At 42.3% G+C, this 27,138-nt stretch overlaps 1 protein-coding gene across 5 annotated transcripts in view; it reads left to right on the forward strand.

Moving 5' to 3' along the window:
* QTGAL (queuosine-tRNA galactosyltransferase) overlaps positions 1-27,138 on the forward strand; it is a 360,105-nt gene that overhangs the window by 4,744 nt on the left and 328,223 nt on the right. For 4 of the 5 annotated variants that reach the window (XM_075903524.1, XM_014571338.3, XM_014571339.3 and 1 more), the window contains exons 2-4: positions 5,260-5,376; positions 5,496-5,595; positions 15,623-15,687. In XM_075903524.1, the coding sequence (XP_075759639.1) occupies positions 5,260-5,376; positions 5,496-5,595; positions 15,623-15,687 (282 nt within the window). The remainder of the gene's footprint in view (positions 1-5,259; positions 5,377-5,495; positions 5,596-15,622; positions 15,688-27,138) is intronic. The other variant, XM_075903526.1, reaches the window with a different exon arrangement.

A 27,138-nucleotide genomic window follows, 5' to 3' on the forward strand; every position in this document is an offset into this window, starting at 1 on the left:
GCAGTTGGAGGGGGGGGGGGAGACCTGTAAGGACACTGGAAGCCCTTGAGCCATACAGTGCATAATGGGGTATTTTGCCTGGCCACAAGATGCCCTGCATTCTCTGGTTTCACAACACCTAGTGACAGATGGTGTCACCAGGCACTGTGGCATACATACCCACTGTGCATTGCTCCTGATGTTGTCCTGGTTGTGAATATGATCTGTTGACGGGGACAAGTGTGAACATGCATTGGCAACTTTGCCATTGTTGATTTTGGCCTGTCTAAATTAGTTTAATCTACAAAACTTACTAGTGTAGACATAACCAAAGAACTAATGCGAATCAAAGCTCTAATCTCAAAACTTTATTTCTTCTTTTGCATGCCATAACATAAGAACGGCCGTACTGGGTCAGACCAAAGGTCCATCCAGCCCAGTATCCCGTCTGCTGACAGCAGCCAGCACCAGGTGCCCCAGAGAGGGTGGACCGAAGACAATGATCAAGCGATTTGTCTCCTGCCATCTCTCTCCAGCCTCTGACAAACAGAGGCCAAGGACACCATTTTATCCCCTGGCTAATAGCCTTTTATGGACCTAACCTCCATGAAATTATCTAGCTTCTCTTTTAACTCTGTTATAGTCCTAGCCTTCACTGCCTCCTCTGGCAAGAAGTTCCACAGGTTGACTACATGCTGTGTGAAGAAGAACTTTCTTTTATTAGTTTTAAACCTGCTACCCATTAATTTCATTTGGTGTCCTCTAGTTCTTCTATTATGGGAACTAATAAATAACTTTTTTTTATCCGCTCTCTCCACGCCACTCATGATTTTATATACCTCTATCATATCCCCCCTCAGTCTCCTCTTTTCTAAATTGAGGAGGCCACATCTAGAGTATTGTGTCCAGTTCTAGGCCCCCGCACTACAAGAAGGATGTGGATGCATTGGAGAGGGTCCAGCGGAGGGCAACCAAAATGATTAGGGGGCTGGAGCATATGACTTATGAGGAGAGGCTGAGGGACTTGGGTCTGTTTAGTCTGCAAAAGCATAGAGTGAGGGGGGATTTGATAGCAGCCTTCAACTTCCTGAAGGGAGGTTCCAAAGAGGATGGAGAGAGGCTGTTCTCAGTAGTGACAGATGGTAGAACAAGGAGCAATGGTCTCAAGTTGTGGTGGGAGAGGTCCAGGTTGGATATTAGGAAAAACTATTTCACTAGGAGGCTAGTGAAGTACTGGAATGGGTTACCTAGGGAAGTAGTGGAGTCTCCATCCCTAGAGGTGTTTAAGTCTCGGCTTGACAAAGCCCTGGCCGGGTTGATTTAGTTGGGATTGGTCCTGCCTAGAGCAGAGGGCTGGACTTGATGACCTTCTGAGGTCTCTTCCAGTTCTATGATTCTATGAAAAGTCCCAGTCGCTTTAACATCTTCTCATATGGGACCCATTCTAAACCCCTAATCATTTTAGTTGCCCTTTTCTGAACCCTTTCCAAGGCCAAAATATCTTTTTTGAGGTGAGGAGACCATATCTGTACACAGTATTCAAGATGTGGGCGTACCATAGTTTTATACAGGGGCAGTAAGATATTCTGTGTCTTATTTTCTATCCCTTTCTTAATAATTCCTAGCATCCTATTTGCCTTTTTGACTGCCGCTGCACACTGTGTGGAAGTTTTCAGAGAACTGTCCACGATAACTCCAAGATCTCTTTCCTGATTTGTCATAGCCAAATTAGCCCCCATCATACTGTACTTATATTTGGGGTTATTTTTCCCGATGTGCATTACTTTACACTTATCCACATTAAATTTCATTTGCCATTTTGTTGCCCAATTACTCAGTTTGGTGTGATATTTTTGGAGTCCCTCACAGTCTGCTTCTGTCTTTTATGTGATATTATTAATAATTTTATCAAAGCAAAGGACCAGACTTATTTTTCTAAAATTTTAAGAAAAGGTATTATTTTGCAAACATAGCCCTCCCACCTATTTGAAATATCACTGTTCATTAGTAGAATACCCTGTTGAAAATTACAAAGGGAGTTCATTGTGTGCTTGAATCTGTGGCCCCTGAGAATTTAAAAGTAGGTTTAGAATGTAAAGTTTGAAATGAATAGCATTTTGTATTTTGCTAAGAAATACTGGATATCTTCATATTTGCCAATCACAATATCATGCAGTACGCTATATTGGCTTAAAGTAGATGCATTTTATGCAGCTGGGGTGTGTGTATAGATAAACGTGTGTGCACGCACACATGTACACATGTGTAACCCAGGCCATTGATAATTCCATTAATATTTTTGCTTTCTTCATTCTAATATAGTGATGACATGAATTAATATTTGGAAGAAACATGATCTTGTATTTAAACCCATAAGAATCTGGAGATTTGGATTCTGTTCTTGTATTCTTCCTCAGACTTCCTGTGAGACCTTGGAAAAGTCATTTATCTATTTGTCTCAGTTTCCCCATCTATAAAATGAAAAAATGGTGAAAATACTTATTTCCCAGGAGTGATGAAAGGATTAGTTCACTTATGTGGTAAAGGATTATTGTATAAACATATATATTGCTTTCACAAAAAAGCTACAAAAAACATGAAATGCAATAATATATTTTGTCCTCTTCTGAGTATTGCATTACAATACAGTTTTTAATTACATAATCACATATCATTTTTACCACAGCATTCCTGTCTCATTGAGTGCCCAGAACGGGTACTACTTAATGAGTAGCTATTCAGTATTTTGTTCCTAGATCTTATTTACTGCACATTATTCAAATTTTGCAGAGTACTTCGCATTTAGCACTTTCTATATTAAAAGCAGAGCTCCTATTGACTTTAGTTCGGTGCTTCTGCTCACCAGATTCCAGGGTCTTTTGTCAGACACCTAGAAAGCGAGGAACACAAAATTAGGGATCACATGTGAAAGGTTTGGTTTAAGTGGCTTGGCTAGAATTATGTAGGAACACTGGTAAAGACAGGAATAGAATCCAGTTCTCCAAGGCAGCAGTCAACTACTTTTATCTCCTTTCTCTTCCTGCAGTCCTCTGCCTCATTATACACCTTCCCACTTCAGCAACAAATGAGGGAGGGATCCCATAAAAAGCAGTTTTTTATGTACAGAAAGCATATAAATTTGACCCCTTCTGTCCTGTCCCCTCCAACTTATTCTTGTCACTCTGCTCCATTAGCTTCCAGCATCAATCTCCTTGCTCAGCTAGTCCCATTCTCTCTCCACTCATGGACTGATTGCCAGTCTCCTATGCTCTTTCTGTTCCTAGCTCCAAATCTTCTTTTAGGCCAGACTAGATAATCTGATGGTCTCTTCTAGCATTAAGATATTTGAATCAGCCACCTCCCCAACTCAGTCTCTTTGCCCCTCTTCCCCTGTCCCATTCTCCCAATCCCAGTTTTCATCCTCCATTTCTCTCTCATCCGCTGCCTGTACCTATTCCCAATTCTGCATTCCTCACTCCAGGGTTTGTCCGAGGTGCCTTTCCTTTCACTCTCATCTAGATCTTAAGCATTTGAATAAAGCACCTTCCCCCTCCACACTGCCTGAGCCCATCCAGGAGAGACAGAGCATTGGCAAGATGGTCCCCCTGTTTCATTTCCAAAGTTTGGCTACAATTAGCAATAGGCAAGAGCTTAAATTGCAGAGAAGTTTTTGCTCAGCCTAGGGTTGAAGCAAACATAATCTCATGGAATTTTTAGTTGGCAAACTCTAGCAAACCTCTGCTGAGCATGTGCAAAATGAGATTTTCAATGGTTTATAACTAAGGCTGTGTTTTAGTCATGGGTATTTTTAGTAAAAGTCATGGACTGGTCACAAGCAGGAAACAAAAATTCATGGTCCATGACTTGTGCATTACTTTTACTATAAACCCTTGTCTAAAACTTGTGAGGGATAGCTGGGGTATGTGTGTGTGGCCCTGAGGACACTGTAGGTGCTGGGAAGTGACAGTCAGGGGGCGTGGCCAGTTGGGGGGCATGGCCTGAGGGGAAGTGCCCAAGCAGCTATGAGCATTGGCTGCTGTAGAAGTCATGGAAAATCATAGAATCTGCGACTTTCATTACATTCTTGACAAACACAGCTTTATTTGTAACTTGTTCAAATTTGGGTAGATTTTTGTGTGGATAGCGAAAAGCACAAAGGCTGACCTGGAAACTGTTAAGGCCTTGCTTCAAAGTGTTGAGGAACTAGAGCTTTCTAGAAACATGGCCTCCATAATTTTTAAACAGAGACAAAAGAACATTGTTTTTCTCTTGACTCTGTTCTCTGATTTGTTTTTTTGGAAACTTTCCAGGAAAAGTCTGCCTGAGACAGATATCTTGTATAGAAAATTTCAGCCCCAAATATTTAAAGTATTGAAAGTTATAAACAACTGTTTTTCATGAGAAGTATTAGGCAACATTGATTATAGGTGGTGCTGTCATGTCATATAATTCCATTCTAAATGTTACCATGATAACAAGTAAGTTGTTTTAATGCTGTCACACTGAGAACTGAATAAATGATCCTTAATTTGAAATACAGATATTTTGTGGGTGAAACATTAATGGGCCTTATTTGTAGTACAAATGTAGACTCAACATTTGTAGTTCACAGTAATTAAAAAATTCAAGTAAGTTCTACATTTTATACGTATATGGCCTGTACATATAATAGCTGGTATGATGAAAGAGGCAATTTTTTAATTGGTGGAGTGAAAAAGTCTGTTTGATATGCCATCTTAATGTATTTGGAAGCAGCGCCTCTCAACAGCATGTTGGCCACATATTATAAAGGGTTTCTGAGGCAGGGCATGCAAGTTGCCTACTTTATAGATAAAAATTCAAATTGGATAGCTGGGATAGAGAAGAAGAGAGGACCCCTCTGAACTGAGAGAAGATGACGGTAAAATGGTGAAGTTGAGAATAACTTAGGGGACTGGAAATAATAATTAGTAGTGCTCTGAGTAAATAATTGGTGGTGTAGACATTTTGTTTGCTTTTTGTTCAAAGAGTTTTCAAGGAAATAAAACCACAGAAACTAACATATAGTGGGTTTTGAGAAATAAAAAAATAAAGCTTGGTGGAAAAGAAATGTTACTTGTCACGGAATAGTACATTTTTCTTTTTTGTGACCCATGTACATATTTGGTGAAAGAGTATAAAAGAATCAGTCCCTTGCCTTTTTAAAATGAGGATTCTTTGGATAAACAGCAGATAAATAAGGAGAATGGATACTTTCATGTTTTATAATGTGTCTGTATGTTCTTTGTTTATTCATTGCAGTCTATTATTCTTCCTGTTCACAATGCTGAATGTTGGTTGGATGAGTGCTTGAAGTCAGTTTTGGAGCAAGATTTTCAAGGTTCCCTGGAGCTGTCTGTGTTTAATGATGCTAGTAAAGTATGTATATTATTTATTTAATTTTAAAATATTATCTAACCTAACTTTTGTAAAAAAAATTCTTTTTATTTTATCTTCTGTAAGTTAAAATTGATATCTCTATATCATCATTTTCTTAGGATAGTTCAATGAGTATAATTGAAAAATGGAAATTCAGGTTAGAAGATGCGGGTATTTGGGTCATCATTGGTGGTCATGATTCGTCTCGACCTCAGGGAGGTATGTTGTTTAATAGTGATTTTAAAGAATAGCTAAATAATTTGGTTTAGCAGTTTAACTGATTGATCTGCCTGTTTATATGTTATCTGTTTGTCAGAGGCTGGGAATGGGTAGCAGGGAGGAATTACCTGCTCAGTTCATTCCCTCTGGGGCACCTGCTTTGGCTATTGTCGGAAGACAGAATATTGGGCTAGAAGATGGACTTTTGGTCTGACTAGTATGGCCTTTCCTATGATTTAAATGTAGACATTGAATTGGGCAGAAAGTTGGGAGAAGTCTCCTAGTAGTTTATTTTTCTTTTATTTATATTGTTTTTTCACAGTTCACATTTTGAAGATAATATTGCTTAAAATGTAAGAATTGATCAAAAAGTATGTTGATGGGCTTTTGGCGTACAGTAGCATCAAAGTTTGCTTATCAAGTAGTTTTTAAAATTTATCACTAATAATTAAAAAGTTAAGAATTAAAGCTTTCACAGGATTCCAGTTCATCTATTATATTTGGAAGAGTTTGTTTGTTTGTGGATTTGTTTGTACAAAATCAAGTCACTTCGGGATTACTTAAAGATACCAAATTTTGTATAAACAATCCTGCCACACAAATTAGCTGAGTGCACTACTTTTTACACCGGAATACACTGGGTGAAAGGTTTAAATAATTTTTTTATGATTAGAGTTCCTAGAAATATTTTCTGACAAAATTAAAATAGTCTTCTATTCAACTGTCATTTTAGTGCAAAGAAAAATTTTACTGTTACAAATCACAAAATAATTCAAATTAGTTACAGAAAGAGTAACAGAAGCTTTATAAGTTTCTGATTCAAATTTACTATGTATAGTAATTATTCAATAAAGTGAATAATGTTTGATGTTGAAATCTTACAAAATTAAAACTGTTATTTTACTTCCCTTTTGCAAGCACATTAATAAAAAAATCTGTTACATATATTTAGTTTCTTGAACTTTCCTATAAATGTAATCTATGCAAAATGACTTTGCCCTGTCAATGATAGGCCTCACCTGCTAGTTGATAATATTTTCAAGATACAACTCTAATTTTGACATTTGGAAAAGAGATTCTGTATTGCTTAGATTGTGGTGTTAAAACCCTACAATCTGTATCCACCAATATGTTACCAATATGCTCCCAGGATGCATCACAGTTGGAAACTAAGACTGTAGCTTTATTGACATGAGATTGATGTGTTACCAGATTTTTTTTTTTTAATAGAGCATTTACCCCAGTAGTAAAGTACTTTGTAGATATGTAATTCATTGCTTTTGCCTGGGGGCAGCCTTCTAGGACTGCAGTCAATAATCAACTATATTGATTTGGTAAATATTGCCATTTGCTACTTGTATAGTAAACAGTAATGTAATAATATTAATATAATGCTTAACTACATTGTATTTGCATTCCGTTCTCAGTTAGCCACATTCCTCTCCATAGAGAGATTGTTGTAGAGTGGAGTTTTAAAAACATTCCTATTTGATTGCCTCTGAATACTCTATTAGCTTTGCAGTTTGTGTGTTCTGTTTGGAAGAGATGCAGACACTGTTTAAGAAAGAACCCAAATAACCTTGTCTATTTATGCTATATTTATTTAATACATATTTATGTATTTAATATTTATATATTTAATTATGCTATATTTAAATGTACACCTTAATCACATCACCTGCAGTTGAAATTCTCAGTCCTCCATCAGTGTAGCATGAGACATTGATTACTGCAGTGCAGTTCATATCATTGTTACTTTTCTTATTTTTCTCTCACCTTTTTCTGCCCCTTCCCTCTTTTGTGTTCTACCCAACTATGTGTAAGTTTGCTCAGGCTGTTCCCACACTGTCAATTCACTTCTCTTTCTGAGGTCTTTTTCAATTTGACTAGCACACGAGCAGAGAACAAAGTGGAAGACTGGTCAGAAGAGCACTTCCACATGGGGAAAAGGGAGAGGTATCTCGTCTTACTTGCAGTATATAAGCAAAGCTAGGAGGAGAATGGTATGCTGTGGGTACTGTATAGGCAGCACCCCAGAAAGGCAGTATTTAGTGATAGGGAGATGAGGATAGAAAACTGACCTTAAACAAATGTCCTGCAACATACTAATAATTTGAGAAGCATAATTTTGGAACATACTGAAACAATACCATGGGTCAGGTTCTACTTTCTTTGATGAAGCAACTTACTTTCAGCCCAAAAGAAATTGTACTCTATCTTGGTGATACAGTCCCATTCAAGAAAGGCCTGCTTCTATTTCAGGTATTGTTTGCTTCCTCTTCATAAACCTTTCCAAATAGTTTTGGTGCCATTATATGGAAATAAATAAAATTTAATTTGTGCAGTGAATTAATCTGTGTGTGCCGTGAATTAATCTGTGTAAGTTCCTCCAGCTTTCACAAACAAAACTTAAGCAAAAAAAAGTTGTTCATGTCATCTTATTAAATAATAAAATAGTTTTAAAAACCAGGTTATTATGTAGAAGTCAGTTTTAGATCATTACTCAAAAAATGATCTCTTGTTTTAGTGGTGGTTACAATTAGAAAGCCGGGGTAGTTTGAAATCTTTATTATTGTTTTGTTTTCAGTGATTTATGTGGTATATTTATGAGTAGTTACAGCGGTAAGGAATATTTCCTATGATAGAAGTCCCAAAACAGAAACAATGTAGCAGTCGGTATTCAAGTCTTGGGCTATTTATATGGGATTAAAATTCATTTCTGATTCTTTTCTGTCATGTAAAAGAAAGAGGGGGAAAAACTAAAAAAGAAAGGGTTGCTGGCTTTAAAAAAATCCTTTTTCTTTCCAAGAGCAAGGAATGTTAATATCTCACTGAGGCTTAAGTTTTTACTGTTGTGACCATAGTAACAGGCTCTTTTCATCAAGTAAGCAGGCCTTACAAAACAGAGTTGCTGGCACAAACATTTGATTTTCTTCAGTACAGTAATATTAAAAAAAAATCTTTGCTTATGCCAAACACCGGATTCATTGTGGGAAACCAATTTTCAATATCTAGTTTCCCTCAGGAGTTAAATCTCTTCTTAAATCTCAAAATTAGCATACCTTTTTTATTTGTAAGACATTGTTATAAATAACCATTTAATAAACGTCCAGACATATTTTAATCTAGAAAAAATATTTTATACTTTTTTTGCAAAACAAACATTTTATACATCAATTTTTTCCTAAAAGATCTGATTTAAAAGCAGAATCTTTTATATTTCAGAAACTTTTAACTGTCACCTTGAAATTGAGCCACTTTGCCTTTTTTTTCTTGATCACTGTTAACATGTACTTCATTCATTTTACAATGATGACTGTTGAAATATCATGAAATATGCATAGAGATGTGATTACAGTTGTTCCTGGTAGAAAAGGTCCAATGCAGGGTCTAGGAGTGCAAGGTCAACTCTAGCCAACTCTTTTTTTCTGTTTCCCTTAGGAGAGAATTGTTCAATACTATGGCTTCTCCTGCTTGGCATGTCCAGACCTGCTGATTTCCTTTAGCTGTTTCTTACTGAAGCTGCAGATGCCAGATATTCAACTCTTGGTCTGTGCGAACTGTTGAATTTACCAACTGGTTTTGTCTTACTAGAGCCCTGCAAATCTGCAGATATCCACTTTATATCCACAGGTATCTGCATCCACGGATATGGATAACTGCAGCTCATTTTTGCAGATATGGATGCAGATACAAATTTTGTATCTAGAACTCTGAAAATTTCTGGATATCTGCTTTATATACGTGTGGATATCAGTGTGGATATTCGTACCTCATTTTTGCAGATACAAATTTTGTATCCATGCAGAACTCTATTACATATATAAGGCGTTAAAAACAACTAATTTTCGTGTAACCTTGAGTGTTACTGCACTGTTGGTGGTTAGGCCAAAGTGCTCCCTGGAGATAATGGAAAATGCAGAGAAGAAATTATCGCTTTGCTTTGAATTCTCAGGGAGAATGGTGAAAGACCTATCTGTACTATAATGGACTCACGGAAGCCTGTGAAAGCACAGGTTTTTTTTGTTTGACTTTTAGTATGAATCTGTCTATATTACAAATTACAGTTCAGAGCTCTGTCTTGGTTAGGGAACATGCCTAAAGTCTCACCAAAATTCTTTTCTGTAAATACTGATCAGGCAACTTTATTAGAATAAGAACTACGAAGTTATGATGTTGAAACTAATGTCAACATGCAGAAGTCACAAAAAAAAGTAGCCAAAGTGTGTTCACACTTGCTCTATCTGTCAACAGAGTGTGTCCATAATTTTTAGCTACTTCATCAACAGTTTCCCATTGTGCCTGGTGAGACTATCTGTCGCTAGGCACTGTGGGAACATAGAAAGGAGAGTGGCACATCTTGGGACTGTGTAAAATGTCTTATCAGGCACTGCTTTGTTTCCCAGCCCTCAAGAGATTTCTGGTTTTCTTTCGTGCCATTTTTCCAACTGCCATTCTTTGCTGTAAAAAAGCTCCAAGGGGTAGCCAAGTTTGTCTGTACAGGATAAACTTAAACAACAACAAATAGTCTGCTAGCACTTAAAAGATTAACAAAACATGTAGATGGTATGAGGTCTCGTGGGCACAGCCCACTTCTTCAGATGACCAGAGTGTTGGATGTCAAGAACTAAAATAAATGGGGGAGGAGGAGGAGAAAAAATGAGGGGAGGAAGAAGAGGTAGTGGGTATAAAAATATCAAAGGGAAAGCCGGAGCTGGAATGTAACAGGAAAAACAAATAGTCCATTAGCATGAGTATCAAACTTGTGAATGAATTGTAGATCCAGTGCTTCCCTGTGTATTTGGCTTGTGGAATTGGTCTGTAACGAAACAGCCACTTGAAGATCTGTTAATGAACACCCTGGTAGGGTGAAGTGTTCCCCAACTGGTTTTTGTATGTTCCCTTTAGGGATATCTGATTTGTGTCCATTAATTCTTTCCCAGAGGGACTGTCCAGTTTGTCCAATATATATTGCAGTGGGGCATTGCTGGCATTTGATGACATAGATTATGTTCCTGCATGTGCAGTTAAATGAACCTCTGATTTGATGGCTTATGTGGTTGGCTCCAGTAATGAATTCGCTTGTATAGATATGTGGGCAGAGTTGGCATCGGGGCTGATTGCAGGGCTGGATTCCTGGATGTTTATGATGTAGCTCTGCTTCTCTATTGCCTACTAATGGTTCTTATCTGCCTCTTTTGACTATCCAGTCTTTAGGTGTTTATAATAGACTATTTGCTTTTCCTGTTACATTCTAAGGGCTTTTCCCTTGGTATTTTTATATCCACTACCTCGTCTCCCCCCTCATTTTTTTTCCTCTTTCCCTTCTGCCGTATTTATTTTAGTTCTGGGCATCCAACACTCTGGTCATCTGAAGAAGAGGGCTGTGCCCACGAAAGCTCATGATACCATCTACATGTTTTGTTAGTCTTTAAAGTGCTACCAGACTATTTGTTGTATTTTAAGTTTATTCTTTATTTTGTATTCCAACATCGGCAGTGAGAAAGCATGGATCCCACATTTCACTCAGTGTCGTGCGGACATCACACATTGCAGCAGAAGTAACGGACAGAGGAAGAAGACTGGGAGGCAAGCTGACATTCTGCGTGAGATGGGCAGCTGCAACCTGTCATTGCATTTAGCATTCACAAAGGAGCTGTAGAGGGTAGACCATTATTCTTGGGCTAGGGAAGACATCACATAGTATTGAGATCACACTGTGATAAAGGTATGGGATCAAGAGCAATGCCTACGAGCAACTTTGGGATACATAAAGTAACCTTCCTGGAACTGTGTGCTGAACTGGCCCCTGAACTGTGGGGCAAAGACACTCGAATGAGAGTTGTTCTCTCGGTAGAGAAGTGTGTGGCTGTCTGGAAGTTGGTTACTCCTGATTGTTACTGATTCATTGCAAATCAGTTTGGAGTGGGGAAGTCTACTGTTGAGGCTGCAACACTGCAAGTGTGCAGGGCAATCAGTCACATTCTGCTATGGAGGAGAAGATCCAGTGCTATTCTTTTGTATTTCGGGACCTACATCCTCCCTCTTCTGCTTAATAGCCAACTCACTGCAAAACCATATTGAAGGATGACTTCACCAGCAGTCCGGTGTGGCTGCTTCTTGGTTTTGCCTCTTTTTAAAAATAATTTTGCTTATTAGTAGATTTGTCTTCATGTACAAGTGACTTTTAAACTGATTTAGTTAAACTGATGCAATGGGCAGTGTGAACACTTTTAATTCTGTTTAAAACAGGCTAATTTTGATTTAATTTCATTCCCTTGGGAACAGATTTAAGCTAAACTGAAATAACACATTCATAAACAGAAATAAGAATATCCACAAAGTGTTTCAGTTGATTAACTAAACCACTGAACGTTTTTGTGTTGACAAGGCATTAGTATGCTTTTAGAAACTGCCTCGGATGCACTGTTAATGTGGGTACATTAGATCCATGATATCAGCATTATAATTTGACTACACTTTTGTGTGTGTCTGGGTCAGTGTTCCCATGTAAGCATGCCATATTTATGCTCATTGTACCTCTGTGTCTTTTGATTTGCTCCCCTCAGTGATTCATGTAGCCCTAGATAAAGAGAATTACCAAATATATTATCTTCTGTTGAGAGGAGCAGTCTGTCTAAAATAATTTTTATAGCACTGGAAATCTTTCTATTGATTACAGAACAGGCAGAGTAGTACTCTGCAGGCTTTCTTGTCCTGTGCCTTGCTAGAGTGCTCTGAAGTGCCTACAACTAAGGCCAAAAAGATTGGCCAGTCTGTAAATCCTTGCCCTTTTGTTGTTGTTGCGCTATAATTTATATTAAAATAGCATCTAGAGGGCCCAGATGAGGATTAAGGCCTTGTTGTGTGTATGTTTATACAAACACGCAGTAAAAATCACAGTCCCTGATCCAGAGAATTTACAGTACAATAGATGGGAATGGGAGAGAAAGGACAATGTAACAATAATACCAGAATGTTTTAGCATAGACTAGATGCTTGATATAGTTCAGCATTTCCCTAGTTGTGATAAACTGGTGAAACTGCTAAATAAGGTTGATGTGTGCATCTGCTCAGTAGGAACTGGTCTGAGCCTTCCAACCTATTTCATAAAATGATGTTTATATTGAGCCATCAAGTGGTGGTTATTTGTACTCATTATTAATCTGCTTTGGGTTTGAGCCAGTATTGTAGATTGGGGTGGGCAATAATTTTTGTGTGGGGAAGCACTTGCTGAGTTTTGGAACATGGTCACGGACCAGCTCCGCACATGGAAGGGATGGGGCATAGGGCTGAAGGGCAGGACTAGGGACTAGCATCTCTCCAGAGTTGGCTGGGGCCACAGGCTTTGAATTAAACACACAGCAAAGGGCTCCTGGCTCCCAGCCCCACTGCTACCCCTGTTGCCTTGCACCCATCTGGGGTTGCAATTATTTAAAGGGAGTGAGGCTCCAGCCCCTGCTGGGTTGCACCGCAACCGGGAGCCATTTAAGTAGGATTGTGCTGCCTGAGCCACCACCTGCAAATTCGGCATGGGCAGCAGGATATAAAAAGAAAGTGGCCAGATTAAAGTGTTAGGTGGGCTGGATGCAGCTTCCAGGCCACATGTTGCCCAGCCCTGTTGTAGATTAACCAGTGTTTTAGTTTAGTTTTGTGAAAGTGCTTTGCAGTCTCCATTTGTAAAGAGCACACTATCCATCCTTAATCCTATTTAAGACAAGGATGATTATGAAATCTCTGTTTCTAATGAATATAACTGAACTTCGTTTAAAAATCACGAAATCCCTGAACATTCTTTTAACCCTTCACTGCAAAAGCTAGAGAGAATAGCACCAACTGTTATATTAATTAGGAAAAAATAAGAGTTATCGTTTTCTGCAGAACATAAGATGATCATCAGTTGAAGTCAATAAGAAATGTTCGTCATGGTGTGCTACTATATATGGCTTCTTTTGGAGGATCTGCCATTGGCTGTTTTTGGAGGCAGATTACTAGAGCTCTACAAATCTGCAGATATCCACTTTATATCCATGGGTATCCACATCCATGGTTCATTTTTGCAGGTACGGCTGAAGATATATATTTTATACCTGCAAATTTGCAGATGGTTGTGTGATATCCACAGCTCACCTTTGGGATATGGACGCAGATATGGATATAGATTTTGTATCCACACAGGGATCTACGGATTACTGGCCTGCATGTGTCAGTTTTTATTGTTTTAGGGTAAATGACCTCTAGAGTAGCAGTTCTCAACCAGGGGTATGGAGGGTTGCGAGCAGGTTTCAAGGAGACTGCCAAAATAGATCAGAGAGCAGATTCAGCATTAGATTCATTGGAGCCCAGGGCAGCAAGCTCCAGGCTGAAACTGAAGCCTGAGCAATTCAACTTTTGAAGGCTCCCTGTGGCATGAGACCCTGGAGATTGCTCTGATTGCTATCCTCTAACACTGGCCCTGGCTATTAATCTACTGAAAACCAGTTGTTGTGGCACAGTTGGGCCATGCAATTTTTTATAGCATGTTGGGGGGGGTCAGAATTAAAAATGCTGAAAATCCCTGATTTAGAGCAGAGTTGTCTATGTTGAACCTCTCTGGTCTGGCCATCTGTGGGCCATAAAGGCAAGGAGTAGAGCATCAAATATTTTTCTTCTTTAGTTGCCTTGTCCTGGAGTAAAATCTTTTTACACATATTTGATGGTGTAGCACAAGTGTGGCCAACCTGAGCCTGAGAAGGAGCCACAGTTTACCAATGCACATGGCCAGAGAGCTACAGTAATTTGTGAGCAGTCTCCCTCAGGTGCCGCATCCTCCGATCTCCAGTATCTTTTGCCCACCAGCAGCCCCACTGAACAGTGCCTCCTTTTTCTTCTCCGTGCCTTCTGCCCACTGCAATCAGCTGTTTCCTGGCACTCAGGAGGCTCTGTGGGGGAGGGAAGGAGCAAGGGCACAATACTCTTGGAGGAGGAGGTGGAGCCAGGAGTTGAGCACTTGAAATTTGGCTCCTGTAGCTGCAGCCCTGGAGTCAGTGCTTGAGCAAGGAGCTGCATATAAACTTCAGAAGAGCCACAGGTGGCTCCAGAATCACAGATTGGCCACCGCTCTAGCATTTGGTCATCTAAGCTCCATAAAATATGTAATTTACAGGAAGGGAAAAATGATTGCCCAGCTGTATTTGGTAATGACTGTTACTACTTGAGTGGCTGTGGCTTGTAATTATGGAACTGTATTGTTTGCACTAGTAGTGCTGCACTTTTCTCCATCAGACTAAAGAGGGGCAAAATCTACTTTAGAAGAGTATTAGTCTCTAAGCTAAGGAAGCCATTCCATTAGCACAAACTGATGGCTCAGAAGGAGGAGTGTAGGTGGAAAGGACTTGGAGCACACAATGGACACATTAAAGGGGGAGACAGAAGAGAATGAAAGGGATTTCATTGAGGAGTTTGTTTTCCATAGATATTTTGTGCTTTTAAAATGTAAAGTGTGTGTGTTTGTGAATTTCCTTTGCTATGCTTTTTTGTTTCCTTGCTTTATGCCATGTGGTCCTTAGAGGGATTAACTAGAAACCCGAGCACTCTCAGCCAGGTGGTCTCAGGGAAATGCATTCGAGCAACTGAAGGCTTAGAAGGGCTGAGAGTTGATCTCAGGCTTCTAGTGTCCAGGTGACCAGACTGCAGGATCCCACTGCTCAAGAAGGAGTCAGACATGGGGAGGGTACCTGAATGACCCAGAGCTAGGAACAGTGATCAACCACTGCCCTGACCCATAGATCTTATCAGCATGTGAGATGCAGTGGATGGAACACATCATGATAGACCTGGTATCTGTTGAGAGATCAAAACTGGACCAGGTAGCTTCAGTACTTCAAAGATTCTTGTTTTAAGCCATGAAAAACAATACATTTTTCATAACATAGATCTCCCCTTTATATGTCTCATTTAATCTTGACTACAGTATAATTTTAAATAGATTGAGATGAAAAATAATTCTAAAGTTATGTATAACATTATCTTTCGACTTTCTCTTCAGTTGGCTTTGCTAAAAACCAAGCAGTAATACAGAGCTCAGGGACCTACCTCTGCTTTCTGGATTCTGTAAGTTAACACTTTACATTTTATTTAGTTTTGTCAATATGGTGGTCGATTTTTCTTAAGGGAAGTTGTTCAAATGTGTTAAGTAGTAATTACAAACTTTGTGTTAATCTTTCAAACTTGTGAAGAGCCTGCAGCTATATTATCTTCTGGTCTGATGCCATCTGATTTTACAAGCTGCTGAAAATAAAGCTGCATCAGGTCAATATTTAGGTGTTTTTAGGAATCCTTCTGTACTGTGTGCTGCAGGGGAGATGGTGTTGATGATTAAATAAGATGGAATTTAAGTTGGAACTGAAGCAGGACCTTGAGTAGTGTTAGGGGCACTATGCTGTTGGCAGTCCAGTTTTTTTTGGGTGCAATATAAAAACAAAGTCCTGAAATCTTTTAAGAATGGAGATGTTAACATTCAAGTCCTGGCTAGATTTTTTTTTTAACTCTGGTAATCATACTCTGATTCTATAAATTCCTATTGCAACGTCCAAAAGTTTTCAGTGGAGTAACAGTGTTAGTCTGTAACTGAAAAAACTTAAAAAGCAGTGAATAGTCCTGTACCGCCTTAGAGACTAACAAAAAATGTAGATGGTATCATGAGTTTTGGTGGGCAGAACCTACTTCTTCTGCCATCTACATGTTTTTGTTATTCTCTAAGGTTCTATAGGACCAGTGTTTTCGCTAAGATTTTCCATCTGTGAGCGGAGTGAGTTTTCTCTTGTGCACCAGCAATGAGGTCACGTGCACTTGTTTGGATGTCTGACACTGTGGCACCCACCCATGGGAGAATTCCCCTGCCAAAGGAGCAGTTCTGTGCTTCCCCTTTCTTGCAGCTCCAGTGAAAGGGGAGGGCATAAAGTTGAGGGCACAGGTGGCGTTGATATATATTTATTTTTTGGTGACATGGAGGAAGCCCATAGCTTGGCCTACTAAGGTGAGATTAGCCACTCAATGTACCAGATAACTGTTTCCCATTTGCACTGGCAGTCTCATGCCACTTTGCCCACATTAAATGAACAAGGCATTCCAAAGCTTCTGTGATGCTTTTGAGGCACAATGTCCCTATATTACGGACAGGTAAAGTGAGGTATGGAGTAGTCAGTAAATTGCCTGAAGTCACACAGGAAGTCATCAGCAGAGCTGGGCACAGATAAAAGCAAACTGCAAGTAGTCCTACCTTCTCTCCTCCAGTTCACCATACGCTTCCATGCTGCTATAAAGGACACAGTATAGCTCTTAGCTCCAGATTTGCTTATGGTGTGGATTCTTGAGCAGTGATCCGTTCATCCAGCATATTCTGCAAGAGAGCTTAACATCCAGGATCTGTTTTCAGCTCTGATCACTTAATTTTTTTTGGTACCTTTCCTTTCTCTGTTTTAATAATAGGAATGAAGAATACTTTCTTTCCTAACCCCCGGTGGTAGCAAATCTCCCGCCTGTGGCCACAACTCCAAGCAGAAGCAACCCTCCCTCCAACAACCCCAAATCCTGGCAGCAGCAACCTGCTCTGCCGCCTGCCCACGGCCCCAAATCCCAGTGGCAGCAACCCGTCCGCCTGCGACACCAAATCCCAGACAGAGCAGCCAGCTGCATGCCACATGGTTATTCTGGCCCTGGTCGGAGCAGCTGCCCACCTGCCATGCGATTCCTCTGGTCGCGTATGGCTGGAGCAGCTGCCTGCCCGCCACCTGGCTCCTCAGGCTGTGGCTAGCTGGTGCAGCTGCCTACCTGCTGTCCAAACAGCCACTTGCCTCCCACCATGCTGTTGTGCAGCTCTGCTTGGGAGGTGGGTAGGGTAGACATTTTTTGTGTGTACACATGCAAGCATGTAGCTTAGAGGGAACTATGTTCAGGACTATTTGCTGTTTTTTAAGTTTTTTCCTCTTGCAATGTTGTTTGGATGCAGTATTTTTTTTAAAAAAAAAAGTCCTATATTGAACTCTTGATACTAAATATTAAGCAGCTGATATGTTTTACATTTTGTTTTTCATCCAAAGAGACTGCTGGTGATTTCATCTCTTTGCCTTCCTATACAAGAATTAAGCCTGGAATAAGTGTTCCTGTCAGTAACCTGTTTGACTAGTTGAAATATTGCTAATACAATTTAGTACTGCATTTAGCAACTGTTACGTGTTGCCTTTTTTATTTAAATTCATTATTATGATTTGTTCTTATTTCCTGCCTAAATAGATTTTTAAAAGGGTGTTTGGCAATATTCCATCTAAGATTTTCTATCCATGAGTGGAGAGAGTTTTGTCTTGTGCACACGCAGAGGCCATGTACGCTTGTTCCGGTGTGTGCCACTGTGACACCCACTAGTGGCTCTGCTCCCTGAGAGACTCCCCCAGCACAGAGACCCCATCCCATCTCGCCCCCCCTTTGCTGAGACCTCAAATCTTGCACACAGGCATTGCCCCCGCACCTCTTAGGGAGAAGGTGAGACCTGTTCCCTCAGAGAACGCTGCTCCTGGGGCAGCCATTGTATAGGGTAGGGGCTGCCTGTCCCCACCTGGGGCAGAGGGAAGCTGTTGCCAAAGCCCAGGGATTTTAGGGAGTGGGGTGCTGGGGATGGGGTAGTAACATGTGGGGAGCCAAAGAGGGGAGCCACAGGGAGCAGAAGGGGCCATGGGGTTCTGAGAGCCAAAGGGCAGTGAGGGGTAAGAGGAGTTTGGGAGAGGGTAACAGGGATGCAGGGGACTCCGGCCCCAGGAGCAGCCACACCGCAGCCTGGCTCCAGCCGTGGCCTCAGGAGCAGCCACACTCTGGGAGCAGCCGAGCAGCCACCACACAGTTCTGTCCACATCTCCAACCCTGGGAAGGGACGGGAGCTGAGACCAAGGTTGTGGGGTCGCTGCCTAGCTGCTCCCAGGGTGAGGCCAAATGGCAGGTGGCTGCCCTGTGTTCTGGGGCTACAATGCAGCTGCTCTTGGAGACAATAAAATGCATTTAGATGGGTAAACGTGTAACCGCTGAAAATTTCAGCGGTTACACATTTACTTGTGGGGGATAGGCAGCATGCCGGGGGGGGGGGGGAGGGACCAGCAGCTGGTGCTCACGGCGGAACTGGCTTTTAAGCTGATAGAGGCAGCAGCACAGGAGGTGGGAGAGCTGTGTGCAACTGTGAACGTCAACTGATGAGCCCAGGCTCATTGGTTAACCGTTTACACATTTACACTGTCACATCCCTACTATTTACTACAATTGAAAAAACAGACTTTGTCAATAAAAGTTCACCTAATCTCTAGCTCAACTTTCCACCCTGGCACCGCAAGCCACTCATTGTTTGCAAATCCCATTGTTCAGTGTTTTTGTAAGGATCTGGACAGGCTGTACCCTCCCTCTCGGATCTGAATTTGGTTCTCTCTAGGTTAATAGCTCCCCCTTTCAAGCAGCTGGCCTGATGCTCTCTTCTCTACCTTTGATAGAAAGAGGCTTTTCTCATGAGTATCGCATCAGCTAGAAGGCTGTCAGAACTTCAGACTTAACATATGAGCCTTGTTATGCCATTATTTATAAGGACAGGGTGCAGCTTGAGATACATCCAGTGTTTCTTCCAAATGTAGATTAATTCATGTGAATCAGGACATCTTTCTACCAGTGTTTTTTCCTAAGCTGCATGCTCCATTCCTGGACATGACCTGTGCACTCACTTTCTACATCAAATGGATGAAGTCTTTTAGGAGGCCAACTCAACGACTCGTTGCTATTGCTGAGAGGATGAAAGATTTTCCTGTCCCATTCCAAAGCATTTCCTCTTGAATTACAGCCTGTATCAGGACTTGTTATGACCTGGCCAAGATCCCCAATCCTTCATTGACTGTGCAGTTCAAATGTTGGGGACCACGGACTTACAGTCTCTCTTCTGTTCAATATAAAATAAAAAATGTGTGTGTGTAAATCTCTTAAATGTTTGAACTTTGTTTATGTAGTTGCATGTCATGTACTTTTTCCGCTTCCTGTACTGGTTAGCTCTGCAGCTGTGGTATCCATCATACTAGCCACTAGCTACATGTGGCTATTTGGCTGGTTGAGTGTGGCTAGTTCGCTACTAGCCACTATAATAGCTCCTGCTTCAGAACTGGTTGGACACCATGGCTCTACAGGGTAAAGTTATCTGTAGCAAACATTCACAAATATTAGGGCTGAATAATATTTTCTCTCCAGATGTTCAAATGGATGGTTCAGATTTGGTGGAAGATTAATTTTGAAATCATTGTGTGCTATATTGAAGTGGTTCCAAACAAAATTTTTATCTTTCAAGGTTGAAAAATAATTGCAGATAGGTGTGAATATTGATTCTCTATTTAATTTCTACATAGTCACACTAACAACTAGATGTTTCAAAGGTGAAATCATTCTGAGCTAGCAAAACTCAAGTCCCTGTATACTAGAAGCTATACATCAAATATGTTAACTGAAGTGTAGGAGCATAAGCTTTCGTGGGCAAAGACCCACTTCGTCAGATGCATCTGACGAAGTGGGTCTTTGCCCACGAAAGCTTATGCTCCTACGCTTCAGTTAGTCTATAAGGTGCCACAGGTCTCCTCGTCGCTTTCGCAGATTCAGACTAACACAGCTACCCCTCTGATACTTGACATCCAATATGTTATTAAAGATAAAGTTCTGCTATTTTTCTTTTGTGGCTTCTATTGTGGATATAAACAATATGGATGTGATTAAAAATCGCAGAAACTGCTACAAAAATAGGAATCAATCAATATTCTGTTCGACAGTGGTTACTTGATGCTATGTAGTAATAATCCAAAGACAGATGTTTCCAGCTGTGTGACTGAGCCACGTTTGCTTCCATATGCCCCCTCGCTTCTTAGATTCAGTTCACCAGTCCAGTATCAAATCACTTAGAAAAGAATGTTGATATCAGGCATGTGGAATGTGCTGCATTAATGCCAAGAAACTGATTTTCAGATTTGCACACACAGTTACAGGTTCTGGGTTACTACAGACCAGGTTAAATACATCATTATGCAGTTGGTGTGCATGGGGAAAGAACGTGTTGCTTTTAGGACTTCTTGTGTATCTGAGAATTATTGGCTCTGGAGCTATTCACTTGCTGTTTCAGATGGAGCAAAACAGCTTGTAGCTCTGAGCACCACTAGCTTTGTGATGACAATGAATTGGTAAGAAACATGACAAAATAGGATACAAGGCTCAACATTTTTTGAATTTGATCTGCCCATTTTTGTGTTTAAGTGCTTGCTGTTTGACTATAAGCTAATATGTTTTTGTGTGGTTACTCTACCGTGTACCGTGTGCAGATTCCAGAAGGTTCTTCTTATAGCCATGTCTGTTGGGTCAGACCAGGTGACCAGGCTCGGCCTGGAGTCTTGCCATCATGGCTCTGCATTCATTGCTCTGCCAAGACATTTCCCAGTTGCACCCCCTTTCCTTGTCCCTTTTCAGGGACTTCTCTCTCAAACAAATCTAATGTTAGATGCTGTTAGCAGATGACCCTAAGAGCGGGAACAATAGAGGAGGTTCCTCAGGAACTAAGGGGAAAAGGATTAGGGTTAGGGTTAGTGGTGGGTTCCCGCGCTTCTGAGGCTTTGCCAGAGCAAAGCCTCAGAAGCGCGGGGACCCCGCCGCGGCTGCGGGTTTGCTCCCGGTGCCCCATGTCTGCTGGGGACCGTCTCCAGCAAACCAGGGGCACCGGGAGCAAAGCGGTTCAGCGCCAGAGCAAAGCCTCAGAGGCGAGGCACCCCCCCGCTGCCGCTTTGCTCCCTGTGTCCCTAGTCTGCTGGGGGGGGCGCAGCTAGTGTGCCCACCCCAGCAGACCAGGCTTTTGTTGTGGACCCTGGGGCAGAGCAGCTGGGGCGCTGCCGGTTGGTCCCGCAGTGCCGCTCTGGGCACTACTGGACCAACCCGGCAGCACCCCAACTGCTCTGCCCCAGGCGTCCTGATTCAGCCGCTGCTGGTCAGTTTCAGCAGTGGCTGAATCAGGACTCCTGGGGCAGAGCAGCTGGGGTGCTGCTGGGTTGGTCCAGTAGCGCCGAGGAGCGGTGCTACTGGAGCAACCCAGCAGCACCCCAGCTGCTCTGCCCAGACGTCCCCAAGTCAGCCGTTGCTGAAACTGACCAGCGCTGACTACAGGAAGCCCGAGGCACAGTTGCTCTGCCCCGGGCTTCCTGGAATCAGCTGCTGATCAGTTTCAGCAGCATCTGACTTGGGGTTCTTAAGTTGAATCTGTATGTAAGTCAGAACTGGCGGTCAGTTTCAGCAGCGGCTGAATCTGGACGCCAGTTCCGACTTACATACAGATTCAACTTAAGAACGAACCTACAGTCCCTATCTTGTACGTAACCCGGGGACTGCCTGTAATGGGGTTGGCACTCAACATCATGTGAGTGCCCTGTTTGGCTGAGTGTGGGTTCCTGCACTGTTAGTCTTAAAAGTCTTGTGGCTCTCCAGCTGAGTTACACTCTTTGTGTGATCACAACCTCCTTCCGGGGTACACCTTTAACAGCGGTCCATCTCGCTGCCTTCTGTAGAGTGTTTCTCAGTTTGATGCCATTCACTCAGTTTGTTATTCACTCTGGATGAGAGTGGTGCCTCCAGGGCTTTCCCTCCTGGAGACAACTCTTTTGTCCTTAGCTCAGGGCTTTACCTTCAAGTTCATCAGTCTCTCAACAGGGCTCCACTGTGAGCTGTCCTTTGTTCTGCCAGCCAGCCTCCCCTGACCTTCTCCCTTCCAGGTCTGGGCAGCAATTAATTTACTGCAACTTCTTATATAATCCCTCCTGGCTCTTGATAGGCTGATTCCTCCACAGTGGTGGAAAAAGTACCCAAAAAAGTTACTTGAGTAAAAATATTGTTAGTTTGAAAAAATGTAATTAAGTTAAAAAGTCAAAGTATCCATCTGGAAAACTACTTGAGTAAAAGTACAAGAGTATCATATCTTAATTGTACTCAAGTATCCAGGAATAAAAAGTAGCCATTCTTTGGAAATCTATGATTAACCACCCAGATTATCATAGGGCACCATTATTTGGGTTGGGGGCCACTGATTTACTGAAAAATCAGTCAGGACCCACACAAGTGAGAGGCAACTGCCCCAACAAAAAACCCCCCACAAGACCCCTCACTGATGTGGTGCCTAACAGATACCTCACTCCCCTGGCACTCCAGCCCCATGGCAGGGGAGGGAGGGTCAAGGAGGCAGGGAGAACCAAGCTTCAGAGCTTCCCACAGGCCAAAGTAACTCTTTCGGGGTCCCAGGGTTAGTAGATTTTGTGAGCTCTGAGTGAGACCAAAATGAAGGGTTCATTGTATAGGAGGGGATTGCTAGGGAGTGGGGTAGGGATGAGGTGAGGTCCTGGGTGGATGATAGGGTGCTAGAGTGGGCTGGGAGTGGAGGTCTGGCCGGGAGGGAGGTGCAGGAGCGGGCTGGGCAGGAATGGGGGGGGGGATGGAGGTGCAGGAGCTGGCGGTGAGGGGAGTAGGGTGGTGCTTACCTAGCTCTACACTCCCTGCCGCTCCCCGCTACTCCCATTGGCCGAAATCTGGCCAACGGGAGCAGCAGGGAAATCCTTCCATGAGCGGTTTCTAGCACCACCTTCCTCCAGCCGGGGCGGAAGGTTAGCAGCAGCATATGATGGCTTGCTTCTTCTCCCCATGCTGGATCTGGCCCACGAGGCTTGGGGCTCCCCACTCCTGCATGAACACTGTTTTTGAATGTAAAACATGTTGATGTGGCTATTTAAAACTTCTTTGTTAGCAGGTCATAGTGCTTGTTGATTGTTTTGTTTGTTTTTTTTAATTGTCACTGCATGTCAATTGGATGCTCATGCAGCTGTGCTTTAGCAAATCAAAATGCTGGCTTGCACAATTGTCAATAGGGTACTGAAAGTAGTGAGTAACCAAGTGCTTCTGGAATGGTAGCGGAGTAAAAAGTACAATATTTTCTTAAAAAAATACTTGAATAAAAGTTGAAGTATCACAAATATAAATTACTTGAGTAATGTGCAAATTCTGGAAAATGTCTGAGAGTAGTGTAATGAAGAATTTCTACTTAGTTACTTTCCACCTCTGTTCCTCCACAGCCACTCTAGCCTGCCTGGAGGACTTCTCTATGGCCTTTTTGGCCTTAGGGCCTAGCCCCGATACATTCAGAGGATAAAATCTGAAGGGCAGTGTTAGATTTGGAGCAATCCAGAGAATTCCTACTGGTATCATGGTTTAAGATGCTTTGTGACGACATAGAGAGTCTGACGTGTGACATCATAGAGAGTCTGACGTACCCCATCGCTACAGCAAGGAATTGTTTCAAGCTTTTTGGACACACAGTGCCCTGTACGTTTTGTGACAAAGCTCCTCCTTAATCTTAGTGGTTCCTGAGCTTTCTGGGGTATTAATTGCATCAGAGACTCACAGCAGCCCTCAATTTAGACACTGGCTTCCTATTTGTTGAGCTACTCTCATCATTGGCTAGCATGGGGAAAAGAGGGGAAACCAAACTTCATAGTCTCTGTGGCCCCTCCAAGTGGTACAGGGTAGGACAAACCTTTGTATCAAAGCTTGTCTCTTCCTAGTCCTGGAATGGGGAGTTGGTGTTGGGGAGAACCCAGACCTGCCCTCTTCTCCGGGTTCCAGCCCAGAGAACCTTTAATAGCAGTGGTCTGTGATGTTTCTGGTAATAGTTGTGTAACAGCTACAAATCCCTGGGCCACTTCCCCACAGCCTTCCCCAGCACCTTCCTTACCAGAGATTCTTTCTCCTGGTATCTTCTTGCTTTTTCTTCTTCTAGACTTTCCACCACTCCTCCTCTCATCAGCTTCTTCCTCACACTAAGGCTGTGTCTACATTGGCAAGATTTTGCGCAAAAGTAGCTGCTTTTGCGCAAAAACTTGCTGCCTGTCTACACTGGCGGGGAGTTCTTGCACAAGAACACTGATGTTCTAATGTGTGAAATCAGGGCTTCTTGCGCAAGAACTATGGTGCTTCCGCTCAGGAATAAGCCCTCTTGCACAGCTGTTCTTGCGCAAGGGGCCAGTGTAGACAGGCAACATGAATTTCTTGCGCAAGAAAGCCTGATGGTTAAAATGGCAGTGGGAACGGGGAGTCCCAGACCACGCCAGCCCCAACCGCTTGGGCAGCGCGCACTGCCCGAGCAGCTGGAGCCGGCATGCTGAGGACTTTATTCCCCTGCTGCCTGCCTCACGATCGACTGGTTGATCGTGATCGACGTGTTGGTGACCACGGCTCTGGGGTGACTACACAGAGGTCTTGGCGTTGCCAAGGTTTTAAGAGATTCACATGGTAAATTTGTCTGGGCTGCGCTTTGTAATTTACTCCCCCCACATATTGAGCCACCTTATAGGGCCCTTGCCATTGGGCCTAGAATTGGCTTTTTGTTGTGGGTATTAACATCATCACCTGAACTCCTGGTGAACTGTCAGACTTTTGCCTGGTGGTTGTAATGAGTTTGCTGGGCCTCCTGTGCTTTTTCCAGAAGTTCCCATACATTTGGGCCGACCAGCGCTATCCGTTCTCACATCTGTAAAACATACTCAATTATGTTTTTCCTTGCGTTGAGTTTCTCCTGCTAGATCTCTCTGGTGATATTCAGGATGCCTCAGGGGTGGTGCCTGTATAATAGTTCAAAAGGAAAAAATCCAGTTGAAGACTGAGGCACCTCCCATGAGGCAAACATAAGGCAAGATAGCAGGGTGTTTGTCCTCCCCATCTCAACTTCCTTTCTTCCTTATCATCACCTTGAGGGTTCGGTTGAATCTTTCAACCAGTCCATTAACTTGGGGATGATAGACCAAGCTTCTCAGGGTATGCGTGTGGAGTAGGGAGCAAAGATCCTTCAAAGATCTGAGGTGAATGGGTTCCTTGGTCTGTCAGTATCTTCATCGGCAGTCCTACCCAGGTAAAGATCTCCAGTAGTGCTTTGACTATCATTTTAGAGGTCATGCTCCACAGGTGAATGGCTTCTAGATACTGGATTGCGTAGTCTAGGAGGACAAATATATATTGGTGGCCCTGGGTCGTCATCTCCAGGGATCGTACTAGGTCCATCACTTTAAGCTCAAACAGGACAGCTGCGTCTAGACTGGCATGATTTTGCGCAAATACTTTTAACGGAAAAGTTTTTCTGTTAAAAGTATTTGTGCAAGAGAGCGTCTACACTGGCACAGATGCTTTTGCGCAAAAGACATCTTTTGCGCAAAAGCATCCGTGCCAGTGTAGACGCTCTCTTGCGCAAGAAAGCTCCGATGGCCATTTTAGCCATTGGGCTTTCTTGCGCAAGAAATTAACTTGCCTGTCTACACTTGCCCTCTTACACAAGAATACTTGCACAAGAGGGCTTATCCCTGAGCGGGAGCGTCAAAGTATTTGCTCAAGAACCTTGGGTTTTCCCTTCTATTGGAATTTGATCTATTTCTGTCTTCTCCTTCCTTCTGTTGTCATACCTGTCATCTTCAGCTTGATCCTGGCTGAGTTCTGGGGGACCAGTCTTCGTTGCCTCTGCCTGTTCGGAGGCGTTAAAGTGGGAATCAGGCTCAGGGTGCCTTCTCCTCCAGGACAACCGCCTTCTTTGCTGCCCATGAGAATAGTCTTCTGGTTTTGGGTCAGAATTTGAGTTCCCAAGGCCGTAGCTGCCTGCCTTTTCCTTTTTGTTTTTTGTGACCTCCTGGGGGTGAGGAACAGCTCTGGGGATATTTCAGAAAAGATCGGGGGTTCATAGTCTATCCTGCACATTTCACTGACTTCAGAATCTCCTCCTTTTCCCAGTTCTGCTGGGTGTAAGATTCCAAATCCTGGGAAGTCCCTTCTTATGAGCACTGTGTACAGAAGTTGAGGAACTACACCTGCCATTATCCCAGTAGTGTTCCCCTGGATTTCAGTCTTTACCACGATGATAGGGTAATAACAAACTGCCCTATGGACCCACATTACTCACATGTATCTACTATACCTAGGAATCTAAATCTCAATTTCAGAAGTGATCTAGGCATTAAAACATAAGAACAGCAAGACTGGGTCAGACCAAAGGTCCATCTAGCACAGTATCCCATCTTCCAGTGCCACATGCCCCAGAGAGAGTGAACACAATAGGTAATCATCCATTTCCAGCCTCCGAGAAGCAGAGGCTATGGACGCCATTCCTACCCATCCTGATTAATAAGTATTGATGGACCTTATCTCCATAAATGTATCTAGCTCTTTTTTTAACCCTGTTAAAGTCCTTGTCTTCACAACGTCCTCTGACAAGGTGTTACACAGGTTGACAGTGCACTGTGTGAAGAAAAACTTCCTTTTGTTTTTTTTTTACCTATTGTTGTTACCTGTTGATTTCATTTGGTGACCCCTGATTTTTTAAGTCCTCTAGTTCATTTATGAGTGAATATACCACCAATTGTCAACATTATACAGATCTGAAAATGAGTCTTTGGAATGAAAATGTGTATAAAGTCAAACATTAACATTGCTGTGCAC

Source organism: Pelodiscus sinensis, chromosome 20 (assembly GCF_049634645.1).
Source record: "Pelodiscus sinensis isolate JC-2024 chromosome 20, ASM4963464v1, whole genome shotgun sequence".
Taxonomy (NCBI): Eukaryota; Metazoa; Chordata; order Testudines; family Trionychidae; genus Pelodiscus; species Pelodiscus sinensis.